This window comes from Megalops cyprinoides, chromosome 6, assembly GCF_013368585.1.
Source record: "Megalops cyprinoides isolate fMegCyp1 chromosome 6, fMegCyp1.pri, whole genome shotgun sequence".
In the NCBI taxonomy this organism is placed as follows: domain Eukaryota; kingdom Metazoa; phylum Chordata; class Actinopteri; order Elopiformes; family Megalopidae; genus Megalops; species Megalops cyprinoides.
In genome coordinates this window covers 4,791,406-4,814,983 of record NC_050588.1, presented here as the reverse complement: position 1 = coordinate 4,814,983, position 23,578 = coordinate 4,791,406, and the positions used below count along the sequence as shown (strand labels likewise).

The 23,578-nt window shown below is 44.6% G+C and overlaps 2 protein-coding genes across 2 annotated transcripts in view; both read left to right on the top strand.

Moving 5' to 3' along the window:
* Positions 1 to 5,627, top strand: part of LOC118778891 (histone-lysine N-methyltransferase 2D-like) — a 43,179-nt gene extending 37,552 nt beyond the window's left edge. Inside the window, exons 49-55 of the mRNA XM_036530677.1 lie at positions 72 to 1,305; positions 1,741 to 1,877; positions 2,048 to 2,178; positions 2,641 to 2,926; positions 3,856 to 3,929; positions 4,021 to 4,129; positions 4,579 to 5,627. Of these exons, the coding sequence (XP_036386570.1) occupies positions 72 to 1,305; positions 1,741 to 1,877; positions 2,048 to 2,178; positions 2,641 to 2,926; positions 3,856 to 3,929; positions 4,021 to 4,129; positions 4,579 to 4,671 (2,064 nt within the window). The 3' untranslated portion in view covers positions 4,672 to 5,627. The remainder of the gene's footprint in view (positions 1 to 71; positions 1,306 to 1,740; positions 1,878 to 2,047; positions 2,179 to 2,640; positions 2,927 to 3,855; positions 3,930 to 4,020; positions 4,130 to 4,578) is intronic.
* Positions 5,628 to 10,809: 5,182 nt separating this feature from the next.
* LOC118778890 overlaps positions 10,810 to 23,578 on the top strand; it is an 18,609-nt gene continuing 5,840 nt past the window's right edge. The window contains exons 1-22 of the mRNA XM_036530675.1: positions 10,810 to 10,857; positions 11,621 to 11,713; positions 12,215 to 12,331; positions 14,477 to 14,560; positions 14,873 to 14,984; positions 15,420 to 15,628; positions 16,066 to 16,202; positions 16,709 to 16,849; positions 16,964 to 17,102; positions 17,685 to 17,766; positions 17,902 to 18,074; positions 18,467 to 18,527; positions 18,718 to 18,832; positions 18,972 to 19,101; positions 19,462 to 19,582; positions 19,928 to 20,100; positions 20,307 to 20,443; positions 21,396 to 21,536; positions 21,944 to 22,082; positions 22,313 to 22,394; positions 22,513 to 22,685; positions 23,060 to 23,120. Coding sequence (XP_036386568.1) covers positions 10,810 to 10,857; positions 11,621 to 11,713; positions 12,215 to 12,331; positions 14,477 to 14,560; positions 14,873 to 14,984; positions 15,420 to 15,628; positions 16,066 to 16,202; positions 16,709 to 16,849; positions 16,964 to 17,102; positions 17,685 to 17,766; positions 17,902 to 18,074; positions 18,467 to 18,527; positions 18,718 to 18,832; positions 18,972 to 19,101; positions 19,462 to 19,582; positions 19,928 to 20,100; positions 20,307 to 20,443; positions 21,396 to 21,536; positions 21,944 to 22,082; positions 22,313 to 22,394; positions 22,513 to 22,685; positions 23,060 to 23,120 — 2,668 coding nt within the window. The remainder of the gene's footprint in view (positions 10,858 to 11,620; positions 11,714 to 12,214; positions 12,332 to 14,476; positions 14,561 to 14,872; positions 14,985 to 15,419; positions 15,629 to 16,065; positions 16,203 to 16,708; positions 16,850 to 16,963; positions 17,103 to 17,684; positions 17,767 to 17,901; positions 18,075 to 18,466; positions 18,528 to 18,717; positions 18,833 to 18,971; positions 19,102 to 19,461; positions 19,583 to 19,927; positions 20,101 to 20,306; positions 20,444 to 21,395; positions 21,537 to 21,943; positions 22,083 to 22,312; positions 22,395 to 22,512; positions 22,686 to 23,059; positions 23,121 to 23,578) is intronic.

Genomic DNA, 23,578 nt, shown 5'->3' with positions numbered 1-23,578 from the left:
GTGTATAGGGACCTGTGTCCACTTGATGTGAATGCGTTAACCCTATTAAATGATGGCTGGTTTTCTTTAAGGAGTGTGCGGAGCCTGAGGACAGACCGGTTCAGCACTGTTACATGAACAATGTGTCTGATCTGGATGTGCGACACCTGCCCGTCATGCCTGTGGAGGCGTCCCCGCCCCCGTCGCCCTCCCCCCCTCCTCCACCCCCTCCTCCACCCCCACTAGCACAACCACCGCCATCTGAGTCTCCTGCTCAGCCCACCTCCCCTCCCCCCTCCAGCCCCCGAAGCCCTCCAATCAAAACCGAGCCTGAGCAAGACTCCGCCCCTCCGGGGGACCCCGCGGCTCCGCCCGCCCAGCCGGGGCTGGCCTGCCCGGCCCCGGACGCGTTCCCCAAGGCCCCCAAACCGCGCGGCCGGCCCCCGTCGGAGAGCGGCGAGGAGACACGGCCCAAGGCCAAGCGCTGGAAGGGCCTGCGCTGGAAGCGGCTGCAGCTGGTGATCAGCATCCGCAAGGCCGGCTCGCGCAGGGAGAGCGGCCGCGAGGTGGCCGAGCTGATGGAGCGTCTGCGCATCACGCTGCGGCCCGACAAGCTGCCGCGCGACCGCCGCAAGTGCTGCTTCTGCCACGAGGAGGGCGACGGCGCCACCGACGGGCCCGCGCGCCTCCTCAACATCGACGTCGACCTGTGGGTGCACCTCAACTGCGCCCTCTGGTCCACCGAGGTGTACGAGACGCAGGGCGGCGCGCTCATCAACGTGGAGGTGGCGCTGCGGCGGGGTCTGCGCACGCGCTGCGCGGGCTGCCAGAAGACGGGCGCCACCAGCAGCTGCGGCCGCCTGCGCTGCCCCAACGTCTACCACTTCGCCTGCGCCGTGCGCGCCCGCTGCATGTTCTTCAAGGACAAGACCATGCTGTGCACGCAGCACAAGCTGAAGGGCCCGAGCGAGGAGGAGCTGAGCAGCTTCGCTGTCTTCCGCCGCGTCTACGTGGAGCGCGACGAGGTGAAGCAGATCGCCAGCATCCTGCAGCGGGGCGACCGCGTGCACCTGTTCCGCGTGGGCGGCCTCATCTTCCACGCCGCCGGCCAGCTGCTGCCCTCGCAGATGGCGGCCTTCCACTCGCCCGCCGCCATCTTCCCCGTGGGCTACGAGGCCACGCGCATCTACTGGAGCACGCGCGTGCCCAACCGCCGCTGCCGCTACCGCTGCCGCATCAGCGAGGCCGACGGCCGCCCGCTCTTCGAGGTGCGCGTGCTGGAGCAGGGCCAGGAGGACCTGCTGCTCCAGGACTCCACGCCCGAGGGTACGTCATAGAGCGCCCTGCAGACGACAGCGCACGCAGTTACCCCAGAGTCGCTAAACTCATTCACAATTAAGTGACAGATCAGTTACTACATTTCTAGAGTGAAGCTCTAGAAACTGCAAATTATAGCAGAAATGAGAGAAAAACATCAGATTATAAAATGACAAAAACAGGCCCATACACGTACATCATGTTGTGCATGTATATTGCATCCAGCCCTGTAGCGAGCTTGGATTTGAGTAAATAAAGTAGTATGATGATAGATCTAGATCATGAATCTAGTGCAAGAGAAATATATTCAAGTATCTCTTCCCCATTATGGAGCAAATAGAATAAAAGCAGTATTGGGATGAAATGAAAAGTTGTAAGGTCATACAGCAATGTTTGCTGTTGAGAAACTCTTTGTAGTGAAACTCCCGCCCGCCGTGTGCGCAGGGATCTGGAATCGGATCGTGGAGCAGGTGGCCGCGCTGCGCAAGGAGGCGTCCATGCTGAGGCTCTTCACCGACCACGTGAAGGGAGAGGACATGTACGGCCTGACCGTCCACGCGGTGCTCCGCATCACCGAGTCCGTGAGTACCTCCCCGCCGCTGACCACAGGGCACCGCCCCGGTTAAACCCAGCTTCAGTTTGATTGGCCTTTTTTTAATGGGTTGGGCACTTGGGAAGCACTTGGACTCCCATTAAAATTGCAGCCAGCATTAAACTGTACCCCTGGTTGTAACTGACCTCCCTCCCACAGCTCCCGGGGGTGGAGAACTGCCAGAACTACGTCTTCCGCTATGGCCGCAACCCCCTGATGGAGCTTCCACTAATGATCAACCCCACCGGCTGTGCCCGCTCGGAGCCCAAGATCCTGACTCACTACAAGAGGTGAGAGGCGAACCCCCACAGCCCGTCGTGTCCATACGTGCATTATATCCCCCGTCCTACTCGCCCACCAGCACCATGTTCAGCAGCAACATGGTTTTCCCAGGAGGGTCTCTATCAAAGTACTAACCACTAACCAAGTCCTGTACTAAGCCCTGCTTAACTTCAGCCATCAGGCAGGAGAAAGTCAAAGGGTGGTATAACTGCTGGCAAATATCTGTGAATGCTCAGTCATCTTAGCTATGGTTTTAAATTTTTTGAGATGTTCTTTTACCTTGAGTGACTGGGACCATTGTTACGGAATTGAAGCAGTTGGCAAAGATGAGAGATAAAGACAGCAATTGAGTAGGTTCACCTGTCAGAAAACAGCAGTTAGTTTCCTTCCTGCCCCAGCCTTTCACTTCTTACAGCAGTGCCAGACTAACCTCCCCCTCCGCTGTTTCTCCCCCCCCCCCCCCCCCACAGGCCACACACTTTAAACAGCACCAGTGTGTCCAAGGCCTACCAGAGCACCTTCACGGGCGAGATCAACACGCCCTACAGCAAGCAGTTCGTCCACTCCAAGTCCTCGCAGTACCGGCGGCTGAAGACCGAGTGGAAGAACAACGTGTACCTGGCCCGCTCGCGCATCCAGGGCCTGGGGCTGTACGCCGCCAAGGACCTGGAGAAGCACACCATGGTCATCGAGTACATCGGCACCATCATTCGCAACGAGGTGGCCAACCGCCGCGAGAAGATCTACGAGGAGCAGGTGTGTGGGTGGGGCAGGGGTCAGGGTTCGGAAGAGGGGAGTATTGATCTGAATAGCGTTACTCTGTCCAGACACTTCCTGATCCATTACTGTGTACTAAATAGCCACTCATTTGTATCATTGAGCCCAAGTAGTTTTAAAGGAAAAATTTCAGATTTGTTAGTTTATCTTGTAGGACCTACTTGAGAACATCCTTGTGGGGGAAATCAGTTCTCCTCTTTTGGGGGGTCACTTTCTCACTTGACAGCCACAAGAATCATGTAGAAAATTATCATGCACATGCAGATGTTTCAGGGTGAAGAATGTTGATGTGTCCAGTATCGAGTGTCTCAGCATTTTTCTGTATTCTTGATGATCAGTCGCCAGATCAGAGATCTATCCATGACCAAAGTTCTTTTTTCTTCCATCCATCCACTGAAATAACTAGATGTAGGCTGTTACTGTGGCTGGTTTACAGCATCTACATCAGTAGGGTCTGGTTGGAAGTGGAAGCTATTTGGAATGCGTTATCACCAACGTGAAAATACCTGACAAAAAAAAAAATTTACTTTTCTGTTTTCAATTTTTTTGAGGAGAGTGGATAAAGTATAAGATGTGTTTAATATATATATATATCATGTGGGGCAGCGGTGTAGCATAGTGGTTAAGGAGCAGAACTTGTAACCGAATGGTTGCTGGTTCGATTCCCCATGAGGGCACTGCTGCTGTACCCTTGGGCAAGGTACTTGAACCCAAAATTGCCTTAGTAAATATCCAGCTGTTTGAATGTAAAAACCTGTAATTTATGTAAGTCACTCTGGATAAGAGTGTCTGCTAAATGCCAATAATGTAATGTGTATAAACAGATGAAAAGTGTTGTCAGTCTGCAGTCATTTCTCACCTCTCCCTTGGTTGTATTGCTCTTTAAACTGTATGGGTTTCACTTTCAGAACCGAGGGATCTACATGTTCAGGATCAACAATGAGCATGTGATCGATGCCACTCTGACCGGCGGCCCCGCCCGGTAAGACCCCTGCGGTTCTGTCCACCCCTCCCCCCACCCCTCACAGCTACTGTCCCTCACCAACGCATCTGCCTCTTCTCTTACCCCCCAGATACGTCAACCACTCCTGCGCCCCCAACTGCGTGGCCGAGGTGGTGACTTTCGACAAGGAGGACAAGATCATCATCATCTCCAGCCGTAGGATCCCAAAGGGAGAGGAGGTGAATCTGAGAGACTGAGAGACTTGCCTGCTTTTTTAAATGCTTCAGTAAGGGATGGTAGCAAATACGGGCACAGCGTTTATCAAGGACCCCAACCAGCCAGTTTTTATCTGTTTGTCCTGTTTGTATTTTTATTAGGTCTGTGAACGGTATAGTTATAAGGTGTACTGTAAACTCACTCTAACTGCACACTGGATAATTGCATATTTGCTTTATTTCATCCTGTGCGACTTCTCTTGTATGGATACAGCTTTACTAACTCCTGTTATGTGCATAGTTGGGTTAAGCTTATAATGTCAAAACAGCCGTGGGCGTACGCTGCTATCAGGAGCCGTGAGGTTTGAGGTTGTGAAATTTGTTCAGCTCAATCAGCAAGATTAGATTATAGAGGCCTGAGGCAAGAGCATGTAATGGAACTGGCTGACCCTGTTTTCTCCACCCCGTTTCAGCTGACCTACGACTATCAGTTTGACTTTGAGGACGATCAGCACAAGATCCCCTGCCACTGCGGGGCCTGGAACTGTCGCAAGTGGATGAACTGAAAGGGGAGGAGCTTGGAGAGAGAGAGAGAAAGGGAGAAGGGTACCGTGCACCCCTCCACCAGCCCTGGAACCTGCTCTTACACCAAGCCTGTAGAAATCCTGCCACCCAGTCCATAAGCTTTTCACAGGACAGAAATGTTTACTTTCAAATAAGGAAATTTAAAAGACCAAGACTTGAATATGAATTGATGATGTCCGATGGGAGATATTGCAGCGGGATCCAAAGCGACCGAGGGAGAACTCGGTTTGAGATGAAGATAAGCAACCACTCTATCCACTTTCCTTCCCCCTTATTCTGTGCAAGATAGCATGACGAATAACCAGGACTATCTTAGAAAGAATTTGGTACTACTGAGAATGAGAGCGGTTTGAACTCGGCGCCCCTTCCCAGCACTGCTGCCCCACTGAAGGAAGTCTGATTGGCTGCCACTCCTCTTTTTCTGCAGATCCCACGCGGTTAATCTGATTGGCTGCCACTCCTCTTTTTCTGCAGATCCCATACGGTTAATCTGATTGGCTGCCACTCCTCTTTTTCTGCAGATCCCATGCGGTTAATCTGATTGGCTGCCACTCCTCTTTTTCTGCAGATCTTGTGTGAATGATATCACATTTCTTTTGGTGAGCTTCAGAGCAACAGCGAAGAAAGCCCAACCAATGCCTGCCGAGCTATAGTTACTCTTCTACTCCTTCTTCTACTCCTACACTCTGTGCAATCAAACACAAACTCTTCTGCTAGTTCATTGAAAATTGTGGATATCAGCTGGACAATCCTGAAATGGGCTTAAAGTAACTTTATAATGCGCAAAGTAAAGGCCCACAGACACCGCAAAATCAAGGAGCGTGTCGATGTTTGCGGTCTGTGGCTGATGCTATACTGTGCGTAACTGAAGGTGGGTTAGTCGAACCCGATCTACCTCATCGAGTCTGTAGGTTTTCTTGGCTTTGTAATAATCAAAGGCTGCTGTGGAAGGGGGGTGGGTGGGGTTCTGTGGGTTATGGGAAACTAGGGGTGGGAGGGTGAGGGCGTATTTCATGGCATGCTGTTTTGGTGAAGCAGGGATATGTAGCAGCAGGATTGCTCTTCAATCTAGATTATGGTGATGATAAATATCCAGTACTCTTGTTGTTGTTGATGTTTGTACATAAACTATATTAGCTGTCTGGACAAATCTTTGCATTAAGAAATTATCAGTCAGATACCAAACTTGAACGGTAAGGTTAGGATTGCGCCCGTGTTGCAGGGTTTCGTATAGCAAAATAAGTGTATATTTAGATGTCTGAGTGTTCTACGTGTAAACGCACAACAGAAGCCACACCTAGGCCCAGATTCAGTCCGGCCGCTTGGTGCGTTGTCCTTAACTTTGAGTCATGAATCTAAGCAAAGTTTGCCTTTTTTTTGTTTGTGGGTTGTTTTTTTTTTTTTTAATTAATTTTAGTAACTACCTAACTCAGAATCGTAAGAAACCAACAAAAGTGATACATGGTTAAATTCGTCCGGCCAATTTAAGGACGAAGCCCATTGCAGCTGGACTGAATAGAGACTTTTTCCGAGTTTCGCGTGGAAAAAGGACGTGCTCAGAGCTTAACGCGCCGCAGGATCATGGCTCCGGCGTGAAGCTGTTCGGTCTCCGCGTGCCGAGCCCGGCTGCGTGACGCTGTGGCCCCCGAGCCACCGGGGCCGAGGAGAGGGGTTGGTGTGCCACCGCTGTGACATTTGATACGTGATCCCAACGCACTGTTCACATGCTCTCCTTTCTGCGTATCAGACGAGTGGACTTCTCTGGAGCCATGCTGTATACTTACTGTAGTTAGTCTTTCTCTGTCTGACTCAAGCCAGTAGAGCTCCCCATGCCCCCAATTTGAATCAGTAGCAAGTGATTGACAGGTGGTGGTAGTTTTTTTTAGTGGCTTGAAGCAAAGGCAGTGAAAGACAGAAAAAAGGGCATTTCTTTTTTTTTTCCTTTCTTTTTAAATTAATTAAATTAATGAGCAATTTAAAAGAAGAATGGGAGTCGTATTAACTGTCTGTGCAACCCCATGCTAGTGTCTTCTCTTCCTTGACATTGGACCTCACTTTGTTTTAAAGGAAAAAAAGGTGCAAGTGTACAAACTGTATATAAAACACCAGGGGGCCAAAACACTCGTCAAACCCCTTTTTAATCTGTAATTGTGAAATAGATAAAAATCAACCACTGGATATCATTTTATTAGCAAATTTAAGTAAAAGTATATACATATATACATATATATATAAAACAGCGAAACTAAATCTATGTATATGAACCGGAGTTTTTTGCATTTACCTGGTTTTCTATTAGATTTTTTGCAATAAGCTTGTAAAGAACAGCTGTAAATTTTAGCTAGACAAAGACAAGTATTTTTGTTTATTGCCAATGACTTTGGTGAGAAGTGGGGTGAATTAGACGTCACTTTGCTCTTTACGGAGCGTTTCTTATCGTAACGGCGTCTCATTTTTTTTTTTTTTTTTTTTTTTTACTTTATTTTGAAGTCCACGTGAGGTTGCGATTATATGTGATGTTTTTTTTTTTTCTCTCCAGAAGCTTTGTGTTTCTGTTATTTATGCGACTGCTTGTGATTTTTTTTTTTTTTTTTTTTTGCCTAAATCGGCCATTGGATTCGCCATCAGTCATAGATCTCCCGGCCTTTCACTCTTCCAAATCCCTCAGTCTCCATAGCATTAATATTACTGTTAATTTTCTAATGTAGAAGTTAAAATGTGTTGGAATAGCTTGTGTGAAATGACTAGCCGGTCAGCTCATTTTCTATTGCGGTGTGATTTCATTTCAACTCTAATTTTGCTTTGTTTCTTTTCAAAGGGGGGGCTGCTATAAAACAGTGACGCTCACTGGATATTTTTGCCTGAATACATTTTTTTGTGTTTGAATATCCTAATTTAAGTTCTCTGAGTCGCTTTTAATTTAAAGGAAGGGTTTCCGAAGTGGGTGATTTTGGAAGCATCACGTTTTTAAGATGTTAAATCTGTACAGCAGCTGTGTGTAGGGAAGATGAGTAAATAAGAGATCATTTTTAATGTATGTGGCATGGTTGGTTTGTATGAATATTATTTTGAACTGTACATATTTTTTTTGACTACGCCCAAGGTTGTTTTTATTCCACCTTTTCACTCCTCAATTTTCATCTCTTTGTCTCAACCTTATTTCCTATAAAGAGAAATAAAAATGCATTTTAAGTATCAACCAAGTTGTGTGTGTGTATGTTCAAGACAAATTTTCTAAATGTTGTATTGTGTGCTTTCTTATAATAGGCATTGATTCAAGTTTCGCTAAATGTTGCAGTGCTGTGGGCTCAGATGGTATATGTTCTCCCACCGTTTAGATGCAGGCATAATCACCTCCACAACCTCTCCATTCTGAGTCCAAGCTTTTCCTGTGATGAGATTGTGTAATACGTTTGTCAGTCTAATTAACAGAGGGCTAAAAAGCGGGTATGGTACTACTACTCCATGAGGGAACTTTTACCACAGGTTGCAGGCTTTCAGGTATCATGAACATGTGAACATTTGAGTTTTCCCTTCTATGCTGCCTTATTTTTGGAATTGCCAACCGAGTGTGCTAAGTTCATCTCGCCATGAGAATCGGCACACCCATGCAGGATTGCTGGGGTGTAGGGATTGCACTCAAACACCGCTAGCGACAATTTCTCACTCTGCAAATTAGCCGGTGTACTACAGTAAGGTAAGTGCCCGTTGGAGGATGGGTGGCATGACTGACATCATCAAGCACAGGGTGCCTGAGGGTCATACGGGCTGATGATCCATCTGGGATTGAAGCTGGGCTGTAGAGCTCAGCTTGTGCTCAAACACCTTAACCACTGAGCTTTATCCTGGAATGAAATGTTTCTAATTAACAGTAGTGTAGTTGTTCCCTGGTAATGCTAATTTAAAACTAATGGCAGTGTTGTTTCCCTTTCGCAGCTGGCTGCTTACAGACCATGAACAGGAGAAATTGGCGTGCATCTAGTTTGGATAGTGTGAACTTCCTTGTCTCTACTGGACCAGCTAAATACCACTTTCTGAGAACTTGTTACTGCTTCAACTGTGTTACATTTAACAGTGCTTAAGCACTGAAGCTAATTGCATATTTGTTATTGTTTACTATTTTCTAGGCTATAAATCGGGTGTTTGTTTTGCCTTAGTTTCCAGGGTGCATTTCACTACTTTGTTTCCCATTCTCAGCTGATTGCATGTCAGCTCATTGCCCGAGGAATGTATCTGATGGATGTTCTCACTGACGCAACAGCAGAACCGGCAGCCTCATCCCTCTCAGCCTCGAAGGAAGACTTGGTCGTACAAAGACAAAGGAGTTTATCTATGGGAGATCATCTAAGGAGGCCGCTGGGAGAGTATTTTAACTGTTTGTTTCAGTAACATAATTAACTGCATGCTTCTTCAGTGCCTGTTTGTTCATCTGTCTGTCACAGAGCACACACTTGTTGGCATCATTCCCCACAGTACAGAGAGCCTGCAAACCACATCTACCCAAAGCAACCCTTAAGTACCACTCTCACCGCAAGGCTGATTTCATCCCAGCATATACTTCCCTTCTCTGCCCTCAGTTTCTCACTCTCATGGAAACATGGATCACCCCTGACAACACTGCCACGCCTGCTACCTTCAGCCATACCTCCAAACCATCGGAGCATGGTGGTGGCACAGGTTTACTCATCTCTTCTGACTTGAATTTCTTTGGACTTCCCCTCCCCCCTGTCTGTATCTTCTTTTGAATTTAATGCTGTTAGTATCCAGCCAAGAGCATATTTCAGCCATGTTTGTTTCTCTTGGCAGCTGCAAGGCCAAACGATACAATTTCAATGCTGCCCATACAAATTGCATATTATATTGTTCTACTCTATGTTGACAGCAATGCTATTCAACATATTTTTTTATATGACTGATACTTTTCAAGATATACCCAAATACTAAATGTTCTGTGTGGAGTCCTCAACATTCCATTTAGGCTATTGTTACAAGCAATGAGGAGCTGAACATTCTGTGTTTGTATATTTGGTAAATAAAACTAGGCTAAGGCTGAATTTACCCATAATTGTAGCCTGTGTGGCAGAGATTGTGTCATCAGCATGGAGACTATGTTCTGTGACTATTCCTGGTTAAAGTTGTTTAACTTAAGAATGTCATTAAAGGAACAATCACTGTAAAGTACAGTCGATGTTCCACCATCTTGGTTGCTAGCTCTATGTACAGTACTGTCCCCAGCTGCATTATGACATCACGGCTGATGTAACAGGGGATAGGATGGAGCCTGGAGCCATGGCAAAAGGTTGTTGTCACTTATTCATTCTGAATGGTGAATCAATCTCTGCAATCATGAACTTGGCAAATCAATCAAATGAAAGGAGGTAAAAAAAAATCATCTTTTGAGTATAAATATACATTTCTTCAGTTCTTGATTTTGTCTTTATTTACAATAACTAAATAGAATTATAATTTATTAATATTATTTGAAATATATATTATTCTACATCCATTATAACTTTTAATTTTACCAAGGAGAAGGTAGTTTTGTTTTGTGAATTCATTGATTGGTTTAAAAATGAATGAATTGATTGATTCATATTACTCAGAACTTCAAGTTTGCTATTGGACAAAACTCTTCCTCTGCAGGTGGTAGTCACCACTAAATATTTTGAACAGCAGGTAATAATCTGCCCAGCTGATCATTATACTCAAAAGTATAAAGTCCCTCAGTTCATATTTTTGACATTAAGTGGTTAATGATACTACGTGATAAATTCAGGGCAAACGTACTGTCTCATAATAGATTAGACTCGTTCTGTTTGAGAAGTGAAATGCTGCCGTGCTTTTTGATTGGATATGAGTTATACACTTGGTCGCTTGTAAGACTTAGATATTTAAGTTTTCTATCACTCTGTGAGCCATCTGATATAAATATGTCAGCCATCAAGCAAATTAATTACTAAATAATTCCCTCAGCATACTGGCACACACACAGAGTAATATTTACATATTTATTATAACATATACATGTAATATATGTATTATATAAACTTAAAAAGATCTGAATAAAATATTGTCTTGATAAGACTGGCATCTGATTTCATTTTAACAGAAAAGCAGCAATGGGGATCATTAAGGACAGGGATGACTTTAGCAAATGGCAGAGGATGGTAAGCCCTCAGATGCCTTCCTGTTCTGCCTGCCTGCCTTTCAGCTCCAGCAGAGTTTCAGATAAGATGCACAGTGTCACGTCAGCAGTTCTATTGAGTTGGGCTTTAATGGCAACTACAAGATAAGACCTGGGCCATACTAACTGATTACATTACTCATTAGAGGTCATTTTGAATGTTTTAAACCAGCATTAAGTGACAGCTACAGTATAATAAAGCTAGGATGAATATTTTACTGAAGGTTATGTGCTGTCCACACACCGGAATAGCTATCTTTTTGTGTGTATGCTTGTCTGTGTACCTGTGTGTATATTTGTATACGTGAATAACTGTCTATGACTACCTGTGTGTGTATGTGTGAGTGCTTACACGTGTGTGTGAGTGTGTGTAGGACCTATTACTATTTAGTTTCAATGTAATTGTAAAGTTAAATGTATTCATTTTGTATGTCTGTTTAGATAAGAGCATCTGCTAAATGACAACATGTAAATGTAAATGCTTGTGTGTATGTGTGTGTGTGTGTGAGAGAGGGAGAGAGAGAGAGAGAGGGAGAGTGCATGTACGTGTGTGTGTGTGTGTGAGATTGCTTGTATGTGTATGTATGTCTGTGTGTGTGTGTGTGTGTGTGTGTGTGTGTGTGTGTGTGTGTGTGTGTGTGACCCCAGAAGGCAAGGGTCAGCATAATATCCAAGCTCTGTTTCATGGCATTTCCTCTTATCTCCTTGTTGTTTTCACCCCTCCTTCCTTCTCCTCCTCCTTACAGCAATTAGTCCTCAAGCAGGCAGCAGTACAAAGCCATGTGAAAATCCTCATCCCAAAATACAGCGGTCTGAAGCCCAACATAAGCAAGAAGGTGGTAAAGAGCAGTCATCTAACCAATCAGCATCTCTGTCTGAAGCTGCTGGTCCTGCGTACTTCACAGATCATTAAACTAACAGTTACCATGGTAACAAGAGGTTTTTAGTGGGTTTGGTAGAAGAGTCTTGGTAAAAATATTCTTAAAGATATCAATCTACAATAGTGTTTCAAAAGTCATTTTCATAGTTTGTTTTTCAGTTTTTCAAGTCTTTTCATGTTTGCTGTGCAACTATATTGGAACCAGATACTGATAACAATTGAATCCCACCCTTATCTTCGCCAGCCTATGATAGAAGCACTTCTTTCCCTTTCCCTCAGACCTAGGGAACAGGATAAAACACAACTGTAGTGCACTGACCTTGGGGACAAGATACACCACCACCCCCACACACTGACCTAGGGAACCACAATACCAACCTGCCCTTCTAATTCACTTAAACTCTGTCAGCTGTCCTGTGTATCCACCCCTCATTCCATCCCCCTGTGTCTCTCCTTGCAGTTGAATGGCATGGGCCACGTCACCCTGCCCAGGGCTCAGGCAGCAGCCCCCTCTAAGTACTGTGTCCTGCCGGAAATAACCAAGAAGGTAGCAGAGGGCGGCCACCACATAGATCAGGTGTGACCAAAGTTCTCAGATAATCATGTAATTGTGTCTTTCTGTGTTTCACCATATGGACATGCTAATAAAAGCTGAGTTTTTAGTGGAGCTACATTTGAAGATATTAGTCTTCAGTGTACACATTACATTACATTTCATTTCATTACATTACATTACATTCATTTAGCAGACACTCTTATCCAGAGCGACTTCCAGAACAAGGGAACAGAAGTGTATCCATTCAAGCTGAATGAGGAACAGTGTCAGACCAGGCTAACACTCCCAGAATAACACTTATTGGCTATCGACAGTGAAACTAACCTGATCTAATAGAACACTCATTCTGCAACTGATGAACTAATGACTGATTCACAGGGCATTTACACTGTGGTTGTATACTCTGCTTATCTGCATATATGCTAGTTTCCTGTGTTTTCTATACGAAAGTAAGAGATTCAGCCACTGGCTGAGACAGTGTTAGTGTGCAATGCTATCAATGAGCTGACTGAGAGAGACTATGAGATGACCCTTTAAAGTGTGGCACTGATCATTTACACTCATTCACTTCATTGAGTTATTCCATGTGCATATTATATAACAATTCATAATTTAGGTGGAATGCATATAAATGTCATCATTCATTCAGATTGTAATGAGAAGACCACATAGTTTGTTACCACAAACAACTTTTAGAAGGAAGCAAACTGCTTAAAGGATATACTACAATGCAAATGGTGGGAAGAACCGGAAGAATGTCTGATTGTACCAAATGACAGCTGAATTATTTCAAATCTGTTGGTCAAGATGAGGTTAATCTTAATGATTCTTGGTATGACAATGCAAATAACAAATTTTGTTAGTATTAGCGATATCAATATTAGCAATATCAATGGCAAATCAGTCTTGTATTTTACACAGTCTGAGCTTGAGTCTGAACATTCATCTCAGACTCTTAAGTGCAACATGTCATGGAATTATGCAGCAGAATGCCAATCTATTTGTCTGACTTTCATGGAACGTGAAGCCGGTCCCGGACAGTAATCTGATGGTCATTTTGACTGTGGAATGCTAATGCAATAATTGATTGACATGAAATGTTCTGTAACAGTCAGAGGGCCTGTCCCCATGTCCTAGCTCTGTGGAGTGAAGCTAGTTAGTAAGGACCATCTGTCTTCTTTGACTTGAACATGGCCAAGGTGTCTGGGCTGCACAGTCCTCAGGCAGAGACCGGGCCTGTGGTGTGTCAGGCATTGCCTCACGTTGCTTACTGAGGTGGCTGAATTGTGCTGACTACTCAGTTTTGAGATGGAAAGAGAGGGTAGAAGGGACAGAGAGGCATCTAGTAAGATAAATTGCATAATGATTTAACAAGGCTGCTGGTAACGTGCTATACTTCTTACAGTGGTCGACAGCAGGGGTGTCAACCTTTGTCTTCAGCAACGATGCCATACAATATCAATACTTTAGCAATATCCATGAAATTCACCTTAAAAGATGCAATACAGTTTGATATTGTATTGCATGTTATTAAAGTGTCAGAGTGTAGCATGGTGGTTAAGGAGCAGGACTTGTAACAGAAAGGTTACCGGTTCAATTTCCTGCTGGGGCACTGCTGCTGTACCCTTGGGCGAGGTACTCAACGCACAGTTGCCTCAGTAAACATTCAGCTGTATGTAAGTTGCTCTTGATAAGAACGTCTGCTAAATGTCAATGATGTAATGTAGCATTTTGATACAATATGAGTCAACATAAACTTAAAATGAGTCTATGCTTTTAAAGTAATGTACGGTATCTGATCATTTGTGCATTATGTTCCACTGGAAACACCCAATGTTCAAAGATAACTAGAATTGTCTCAAGTCCTATAGTTTCTTCCAAACTGTTGCATTAAAATGAATAAAAATAAATAAATAAAAAATTTACGGTATGGTTCATTTCTCACAATACTGTCACAGCTTTATCATAGCTTTTGTATCAATGCATTGGTATGAATCAATGCATCATTACGCCATCATTAGTTATGGGAACTTGCAGTGACCCTCAGAAGAGAGCAGGATACAGACCCCCCCCCCCCCCCCCCCCCACCAACTGTACTGGATAATGTCTCTCATGTTTCCTTTGTGTTCATCCCTCCACTACCACCATCACCTCACCTTGCCACAGGCTCAGCCAATAGCTCTCCCGAAGTACCATGTTGTGCCAGAAATAGCCAAGAAGGTGGCAGAGTGCAGCCAACGATTGGACCAGGTGAGACTGAAGTTGCTCTTTATTGTGTCACAAGGCATCACTGTTTGTCAGACAGACTAAGAGCACGGCCTCACTGCAGGTAAATCTCACCTCAACTCCATCCAAACTGCCTACCAGTAGCAGAGCACAGTTCTCACCTCATAATGTGCAGTGCTTTGGGTGTTTCAGCACAATGACTGCTTGGTTTACAGGCACTTAGTAGCTCCCATTTGAACATGCTTGATAGTCCGCTCTGGTTGTTACTCATCGACTACAGTCGATAAGAGGAAGAAGAAACACAATGCCTGACCTGTTGACCCTTTAAATTGCTAGAAGGAGAGGCTGAAGGTCAGCACATTAAGAGCCACAGAGGAGAATGTCCCCAATGATTCAGAGGAGAAGATGAGGGCCTACGAGGGCCTAACACTGCCCATGTCACCTGCAGGTATAGTGCAGCAAGAGACTAGGAGAAGAGTTCTGTTGTCTGGGGATGAAAGCGTGAACCTCTTATGAGGGCCGTGAGTACAGAAGTAAGAGCAGCAGATATCCATAGGAACTCAGTTTCATGGCTGCCAGTACAGATCCACAGGGTCTAGTGCCTTTCTCCAAGTGAGAATGGCTTTTGGAGTCTGTGAGACCAATGTAATGCAATGTTTGCATTCACTGTTAAAGGATTATTGAACAAAAAATTATTTGTTGCAGCACAATATTACAATTGTATTGTCACAAACACTGGATGGAGTGCATTCCTAGAGGGAGCAGTTGAAAATAATGTTTTTCCCTAGTTGTCTCCAGGTAGTCAGGTATTTGAGAAAACTCCACTGATGTCCACTGCTGTCTCTCTCACACCCCCCCCCCCCCCCCCCCACCACCACTGCAGCTGCTCTGAGGATCTTCCAGGACTATCTGACAAGCTTTGAGCAGAGGGAGATCTTGGACTTCCCTGAGATCTGGTATCTGGGCCTGGAGGCTGAGAAGATGACCCCTGATTTTCCTGAGTACTCGGAGGACTCCGACTTTGATGACTGTGTGTATTTTGGCTCTGATGTGGACTCGATCTACGATGACATCGGAGGCATCTACATCCCGGTAATATTCACATAAAGGAGCGAATCCTCAAGGACATTATGACTAGTATGTTTGCTTTGTTTATCTTTTCTGTTACAACCCAGTTCCTTTTCATAAACTGGTGGAAGAATGAATTACTTGTCAGGGAAGCTAGTTTTGTCATCGGAGGGTTACATGTTTGAAATCGGCAGCAGTGGGAGAGGCAAGACACAGCAAAGTACTTCACTTCATTCAGCCAATATCCAGTGGCATATCAAGCCATAAGGGTATACTGGACATACAAAAACATATTTTTAAAACAAATGTTGGTCCATTGAATGGAAAACATGCAATTGCCTGGAGTCGAATGTAACCCAGAGTAAGCCTCTCACAGTTTATATTTAAATACCTTTGCAAACAGTTGGAATTGTATGGCAACGTGATCTTGGAATGAATCTTCTGAATGCTGTATTTTCCAGGTCCTGCACGATCACATTGCCTACCGCTATGAGGTGCTGGACAAACTTGGCCAGGGGTCCTTTGGTCTAGTCCTCAAATGTCTGGATCACAAGACCAAGGAACTGGTGGCTATAAAAGTCAGCCACAATGATAACAGGTGATGAGGTTGTTAAACTTAAGCAGATCTTTCTGAATTCTCCGTTAACTTGGGAAGGCCAGAAAGAGGATATATTCTAGATAATGGGTTATAAGGTTGAAGCATAGGTTTTGGGTTAGGAGGGTCTTGGGCAAGTCGGATGTAATGATTGTATAGGAGCCAGTTTTAATCAGTCCTGTCCTGTCTCCTGGGAGAAGAGAAAGATCAAGACTGATGGCACTCCTTACATTTGTTTAGCTACTAAGAGTCATGGAGTCTCCAATGCATGCCAAAAGAAGTGGTTGTATATGTATAGGAACTTATTTTGAAGAATTATAATGACTATATGGTGTAATGTAATTACTGGACGTGTGGTTTGCGTTACTGTTAGCTGGTGGGATTAAGCCTAACAGTGAAGTATATCTAAATTTTCAATTGATGCTTAAAACATTGGCAATAGCTGTTGGCCTGTGGTTTGCATGTTTTTGTGAATTACATTTTCTGCTTGCCTTTGTGTGTTGCTACAGTGCCAACCACACGGCCCTTCAGGAGATTGAGATCCTGAATGTGATCCGGAGGGAGGACCCTGAGAACCGCTACAATGTCATCCACATGAAGGAGTACATGTACTTCCGGGGTCACCTCTGCATCGTCTTCGAGCTCCAGGGGTGAGCGCCACTTCATGGTGTAGCGACAGTGGGGTCAGAGAGGCTGAAGCAGAATTGTTTCATGAAGCATGATAGGAGTGTAAGCTGACGCAGTTCCCCTATGACTCTGTACAGAATGGACCTGTATGAGCTGATTAAGAGGAACAACTTCCGGGGTTTCACCTTGTCCCAGACCCACCACTACGCTGCCTCACTGGTCACCAGCCTACAGATGCTGCACAGGCAGAGGATCATTCACTGTGACCTGAAGCCGGTACAATGTTTTTATAAGGGGATAAAACATGCTGTAGATATGCTGTACACAGTGACAATAATTAATCTGTTAGACAGAATAACAGCTGTCTTGCAAAGTGACTGTTAAGGTGCTCAACGCAGGCTGAGCCCTATAGTCTAGCCATGTCTGGGCTGTATCATAAGCCTGGGGGTTGGAGCAGGAGATCATAGCAGCAGGGCATCATTATCTACTTGGAGTAAAGTGGGTTTACATCAGGCAGAGTTCAGGTTTCACTGGTGCTTCCTAACAACTCGCCAGTCTTCTAAATCTAAATGTTGTCTAAATCTGTATCTGTATCGTTGTTACCAACGATAGATGCTCAGTGGTGCACTCTGTGGCATGCAGAGAGTTGAAATCACAGGCTGAGTGGAGGGCCTTGCTCATCGTGTGGTTGCTGATTCCAAAGTTGAAGTAAGGGGAAAAATAAAGAACACTCAGGCAACCTACTGACAACTTCATGCATTGCATTCAGAACTGGAATCAAAGAAATTGTCTTGAAAACAGCGACAACTTACAGTTAAAAGGAAGCTCTCATATCAGTTTTACCTTTTTCTCAATAAGGAGAACATCCTTCTGTCAGGGAAAGGACATGGGAACATCAAGTTAGCTGACTTTGGTAGTAGCTTCTATGAGCACCAGAAAGGTAAGGAACCCTCTATTCCTGTATGGGGATGTTTGAGTGATCTCTTCTGGCTGCACAGCAGGAGTGAGACCTCTTCTGCATGTATTGTGTTCCCCCCTCTCTCTTGTTCTCCATGGTTCTGGTGTGTGTCTGCAGTGCAGCCCTATGTGCAGAGTCGGTTCTATCGTGCCCCAGAAGTGATCCTGGGCCTTCCCTTCGGCAAAGCCATTGACATGTGGAGTCTGGGCTGCATCCTGGCTGAGCTAAACACTGGCTTCCCCCTCTTCGCTGGGACCAACGAGGCAGACCAGCTCACCTGCATCATGGAGGTACCAGTAGCACCACTGTACTTTCTTTTACTGCAGATCCATTTGCCTTAACCACGTGTTTAAGCAGTACCAAAAGCTGTTTTCTGAAACTTTAACAGCTGTTTATTAGCTACTGATTCAATTCTGAAATACATTTTATGATAATATTCGGAAATGTGCCTTGAGGAAAGTGTTTGTTGGAAGTAATGAATAACCTATGACGTCAATAGCCCTAATATTACTTACTTATCCTCTTCGTGCCTACTGGCACGTAAGGCTCCAGCCCTAACATTATGGTAACATTAATAAATGGCATGTCCCACCACTGTTGTTGGGTCTTACTGTGATCAGAATCACCTTGGGTGCATTTTAAAGGACTTACCTGTGTGTGAGTCCAGGACATGTTGTTTTAGGTGCTAGGAATGCCCCCAGAACACATTATCCAGCAAGCCCCCCGAAGGAAGCGATTTTTTGGTGAGCATCTTACCTAGAGGGAAGACATTACATTTCTACACGCATCTTTGACGTAGTGTCTTCATTAAGATTAGCACCAGTACTTTTATCACTAACATTTGCGTTTTTTGTTTTGTTTTGTTTTGCTTTGCATGTGCATTTATAGAAAGTGTGAGTTTTAAATGTATTGAGGAGTGAAATGTGTGTATAGATTCCAGGGGCCGACCAAAGAATTTACCAACAAGACAACCAAACTCTAGGGACCTGGCAAATGTACTCAAGAGCAAGGATCTGCTGTTCCAGGATTTCATAAGGCGCTGTCTCACGTATGTGTCAACTTTTGCAACGATTGCTCTGAAGATCATTGGAAAATGTCAACCCGCTACCAGATCAACAAGGGTGTATATTGCCCACTGCTGCCGAGACTTAACACTGGTCCATAGCATATGTATCTCTGCTATGCAGGTGGGACCCTGCTATGCGCATGACTGTGGATGAGGCCATGCAGCACGACTGGCTTCAGAGGCCACCAGGGAAACAATGGTCAACAGGAGGATGTGACAAGCGAGGCCTCTTCTCATCATTGTCGAGCCCTGTTAGAAGTCAAACACAGACCCTCAGAATCAGCAGCACTTGCAGCGATAGGCATACTACCTTACAGCAGCCTGTAGAGGGAGATCAGCTGGGGGAGTGGGTAGACCATTCAGTTAGGCAAGCGACAGCCATATTGACTAATCTAAAGATTGAAACGGGAAGGTACGGGGTCCTGCCCAACCTAGACGAGAACATGGTAGAGAGCAGCAAACAAATGCACCAGGTGAGACCAAAGTGCAAAGTTTTTTTCTCTCAGTACAATGATTATTTTATTTACATGCATCATTATATGTCCTATGTGAGCATGCTCAACAGGACAAGGTAACATAATAAGTGACCTCTTGACCGTTTAACCTGACAGAAAGAGGGGCTGAGGGTCAGTACACCATTAAGGCCCGTCAAGGAGGATATAAACAGTGTCTCCAACAAACCAGCAAAGAAGATAAGCTATGAAGAGCTAACATTGCCCATGTCACCCACAGGTATAGTGCAGCTACAGGCTGAGGGGAAGAGTTTTGTTTTCTGGTGGTGTGGGTATGTATGTCGTTAACAGGTAGTGAGACCAGTTGTAGCACAGAGCATCCAACTCAAAGCAGGGCAATGAGTACAGAATAATTAAAAGCAGATATCCACAGGTGCTTCTCTCCCAATACAGATCCACAGGGCCTAGTGTTCTAGTACCTTTCTCACTGCAAGGTCACCTCTTGAATTGACAATTAAAATAAGGATGACTTTTAGACTGTGCGGCACAAATGAAATGGAAATGAGTGTCTATGAAATATTGGGATGGATCCTATCTCATGGCTGAAACCCACCCTCCACTGCAGTGGCTCTGAGGGACTTCCGGGACCACCTGACAAGCTTGGAACAGAAGGAGATCCTGGAATTCTCAGAGATCTGGTACCTGGGCCTCGGTACTGAGGAGATGACAAGTTCCTTGGAGTTGCCTAAGAACTATGACGACTTAAACTCTGATGACGTAAATGGCATCTACAGAGCGGTAATATTTATTGAAAGGAGTACAGTCATATCTCAAGGCAATTATATTTGGCATGTTTGATTTATTGATCTGTGCCTTGTGGAATAGTTCTCAGGGGACTGGTATTGTGGTCCTTGTGATGCAGGCAAAAGTTCCAAGCAAGAGATGATTTTTGTAAATTTTCTAAGATGTTGAAATGGCTTCCTTTGAATGCCATTTTTGTCTAGGTCCTACACGATCACATTGCCTACCGCTATGAGGCACTGGAGAAGCTTGGGCAGGGATCTTTTGGCATAGTCCTCAAATGTCTGGATCACAAGACCAAGGAGCTGGTGGCCATAAAGGTCAGCCACAACGATAACAGGTGATGAGGATGTCCACTCAAGAGGACTAACAGAAGTCTGTAGTCTACAGGGATGTAATGGGATGGAAGGTCAAAGGCTAGTGGAATGTAATGGTGAGAAATCGTTTTTGGGTAGTGAAATGTGATCACTTGGGATAGTCTTGGACTTGTTGGAAGATCCATAGTGCTAAGGGCTGGTGAAATGAATGCACGTATGGGATTCAGTTCTTCCAATTGCCATTATCCCACACAAGTATTCCCCTGGATTGCATTCATTTCTCATCTAGTTTTTAGGTGGTGTGAGCCATCTGCATTTAGAAAAAAGTACTGTCTTCAGATTAAATAACATGCTCACTCTTGGGGCCATCTTGTGAGCCTTCGTCAGCTGCAAGCCTGAAACACCGCTCACTGATGGTTGCTTTGTTGTTACAGCAAGAGAGTTGGAGAATTCCATATACTGTTGGTTAGTTCAGGGTGCTTTGTGTGGGGCCCTGTGGTTGCCATTGACAGTTTCAGACCCAATCCTGCCTAATCTGAGGGATAATTGGTAATGGTAATGAGCAGATCATGTAAACCTCAAAGCTGTGGGTTTATTTCCCAGGTGGGCTACTGCTTTGTAGGAGGTATGTAACCTGAATTGCCTCAGTAGCTATCCAGCTGTATAAATGGCTAAGATTTAAAAATATGTAAGATGCTTTGGGTATGAGCACCTGCTAGGCAAAATTTAATGTAATGTAACATCCTGGGCCAACCTTATGGCCATTCTGCTGTCTGAGCCAGTGCCCACATTTCTACAATCTCTGAAAATCAAAACCTAGTTTGTTCTTTACCCCTCTTTACTAGTATTGACTCTATCTAGTCTGTCATGGTTATGACAAAACCACAGCTGTTGGTTGTCAGCAGATCAGTCAGGCCTGTGGTTTGCATGTTTTTGTGAAGTACATTTTCTGCTTGCCTTTGTGTGTTGCTACAGTGCCAACCACACGGCCCTTCAGGAGATTGAGATCCTGAATGTGATCCGGAGGGAGGACCCTGAGAACCGCTACAATGTCATCCACATGAAGGAGCACATGTACTTCCGGGGTCACCTCTGCATCGTCTTTGAGCTCCAGGGGTGAGCGCCACTTCATGGTGTAGCAGGGGTATAGAGGGCAAGAGACCTGAACAGATACACAGATCTGGGCCTACATAAGGTCAGCCCTCTGCTCCATGACCCTGTGAGGAACTCCTGAACCCACATAAGATCAGCTAACATAAGACCAAACTCCTGTGAAGGATTTCTGTTTTTTCAGTGGGTTCAGAAAATTATTGTCCTGACATCTGCAAAGGCAAACAACACAATCGTCTTCCAATATATCATGCTCAGTAAACATGAGGCTTTTGAAATGTTGTGAGCATGCAATGCTCTCCTGTGACAGTCTTTACTATCTCAGTTCCTTTATTAGAAGTTCTTTATTAACATTCCCTGAAGCATGATGAGAGTACATATTAACAGGCAGTTCCCCCACTGACTCTGTACAGAATGGACCTGTATGAACTGATTAAGAGGAACAACTTCCAGGGTTTCACCTTGTCCCAGACCCACCACTACGCTACCTCACTGGTCACCAGCCTACAGATGCTGCACAGGCAGAGGATCATTCACTGCGACCTGAAGCCGGTACAATGTTTTATAATGGGATGAAACGGCATGGACGCTTCACAGTAGTGGGTCTTAGGCCTATGTACCACACATAGTGTTTTATTTATCACTTTGGAAGACTGCAAAAGAGAATTCATGGCCATTCAGTAAACTTATTCACTGCTTCATGCTTCATGTACTGTGATTAAAAATGTGTTGAATATAACACAATGTAAAAAAAAAAAAAGCTTTACCCTCTTCTCCAAAAGGAGAACATCCTTCTGTCAGAAAAAGGACATGGGAACATCAAGGTAGCCGACTTTGGGTGCAGTTTCTTTAACCAACAGACAGGTAAGTAACCTCTTTATTTCTGTCTGGTGTGTTTTAGAATCCATCTTGCAGGAATGAGACCTTATGCTGGGAAATGTTCTGTTCTTTCATTCTGCATGGCCTTGGTGCATGTTGGCAGGGTACACTTATGTGCAGACACGGTTCTATCGTGCCCCAGAAGTGATCCTGGGCCTTCCCATTGGTACAGCCATCGACATGTGGAGTCTTGGCTGCATTTTAGCTGAGCTCTACACCGGCATTCCCCTCTTCTCTGGGACCAACGAGGCAGACCAGCTGGCCTGCATCATGGAGGTACCAGCACCCACACACTGCTTTCCCCTGTACTGTAATGCCTGTTTAAATGTTACCAGAGGCTGTTACAAAAACTTTATCAGTTGTCTATTTAGCTTTATAGTGCATGATTTTCTTATCTATATTAACTCACAAAGCTGACATACAGTATTTACTGGTTATTTATAGAAGCAATTGGGAAAGTGAAGTCAAGGAAAAGTGTGCCATTCCAAGTACCTAGCACAATTGACCTTATAAGTCACATTCATTAATGCTCGTCCAACACTCTGTGGGTGTTCTTTTCTTTTTACAGTATAGGTAACATTAAGTACCTTCCTGCTCTGGTAATCTAGCATCTCTGTGTGAAGGAACAATAATTTATTGTGTTGTTTCAGGTCCTAGGAATGCCGCCAGACTATATGGTCCAAACAGCTTCCAGAGGAAGGATTTTTTTTGGTAAGCACTTTCACAAAGCACAAGTATTCATTTTCTACACATCTTTGACAAACAATTGATTTAATATATTGTATCATTATCATAATAAACACATTAATGAAACATGCCAGAATTGTAATCTACCAGGATTAGTTGATTAGATAAGATTTCCTATGCCCTCCTACACAAAATGTAAAAACTCGCTGCTTCTCCTATAGCTTTGAAGCTACATAAGCACTTTTTGCTAGGTTGCAGTATTATATGCACCTGGATGTTTTGTAATTTTTGATTTACAGAGCCATTTTAACACTTTTTTAAACAATTTGTTAATGTAGCTAGCAGTCTTGCTAGCTCTCTTCCATCAAGGAAGAGTATGTTGTATTATCGTATTATCTTACTCTGTCCCCTTTTCACTCTGACCATAATGGATGGGCTTAGCTAGCTGAGTTCATTAGGTAATGACTTGCCTAAGTGTTTCA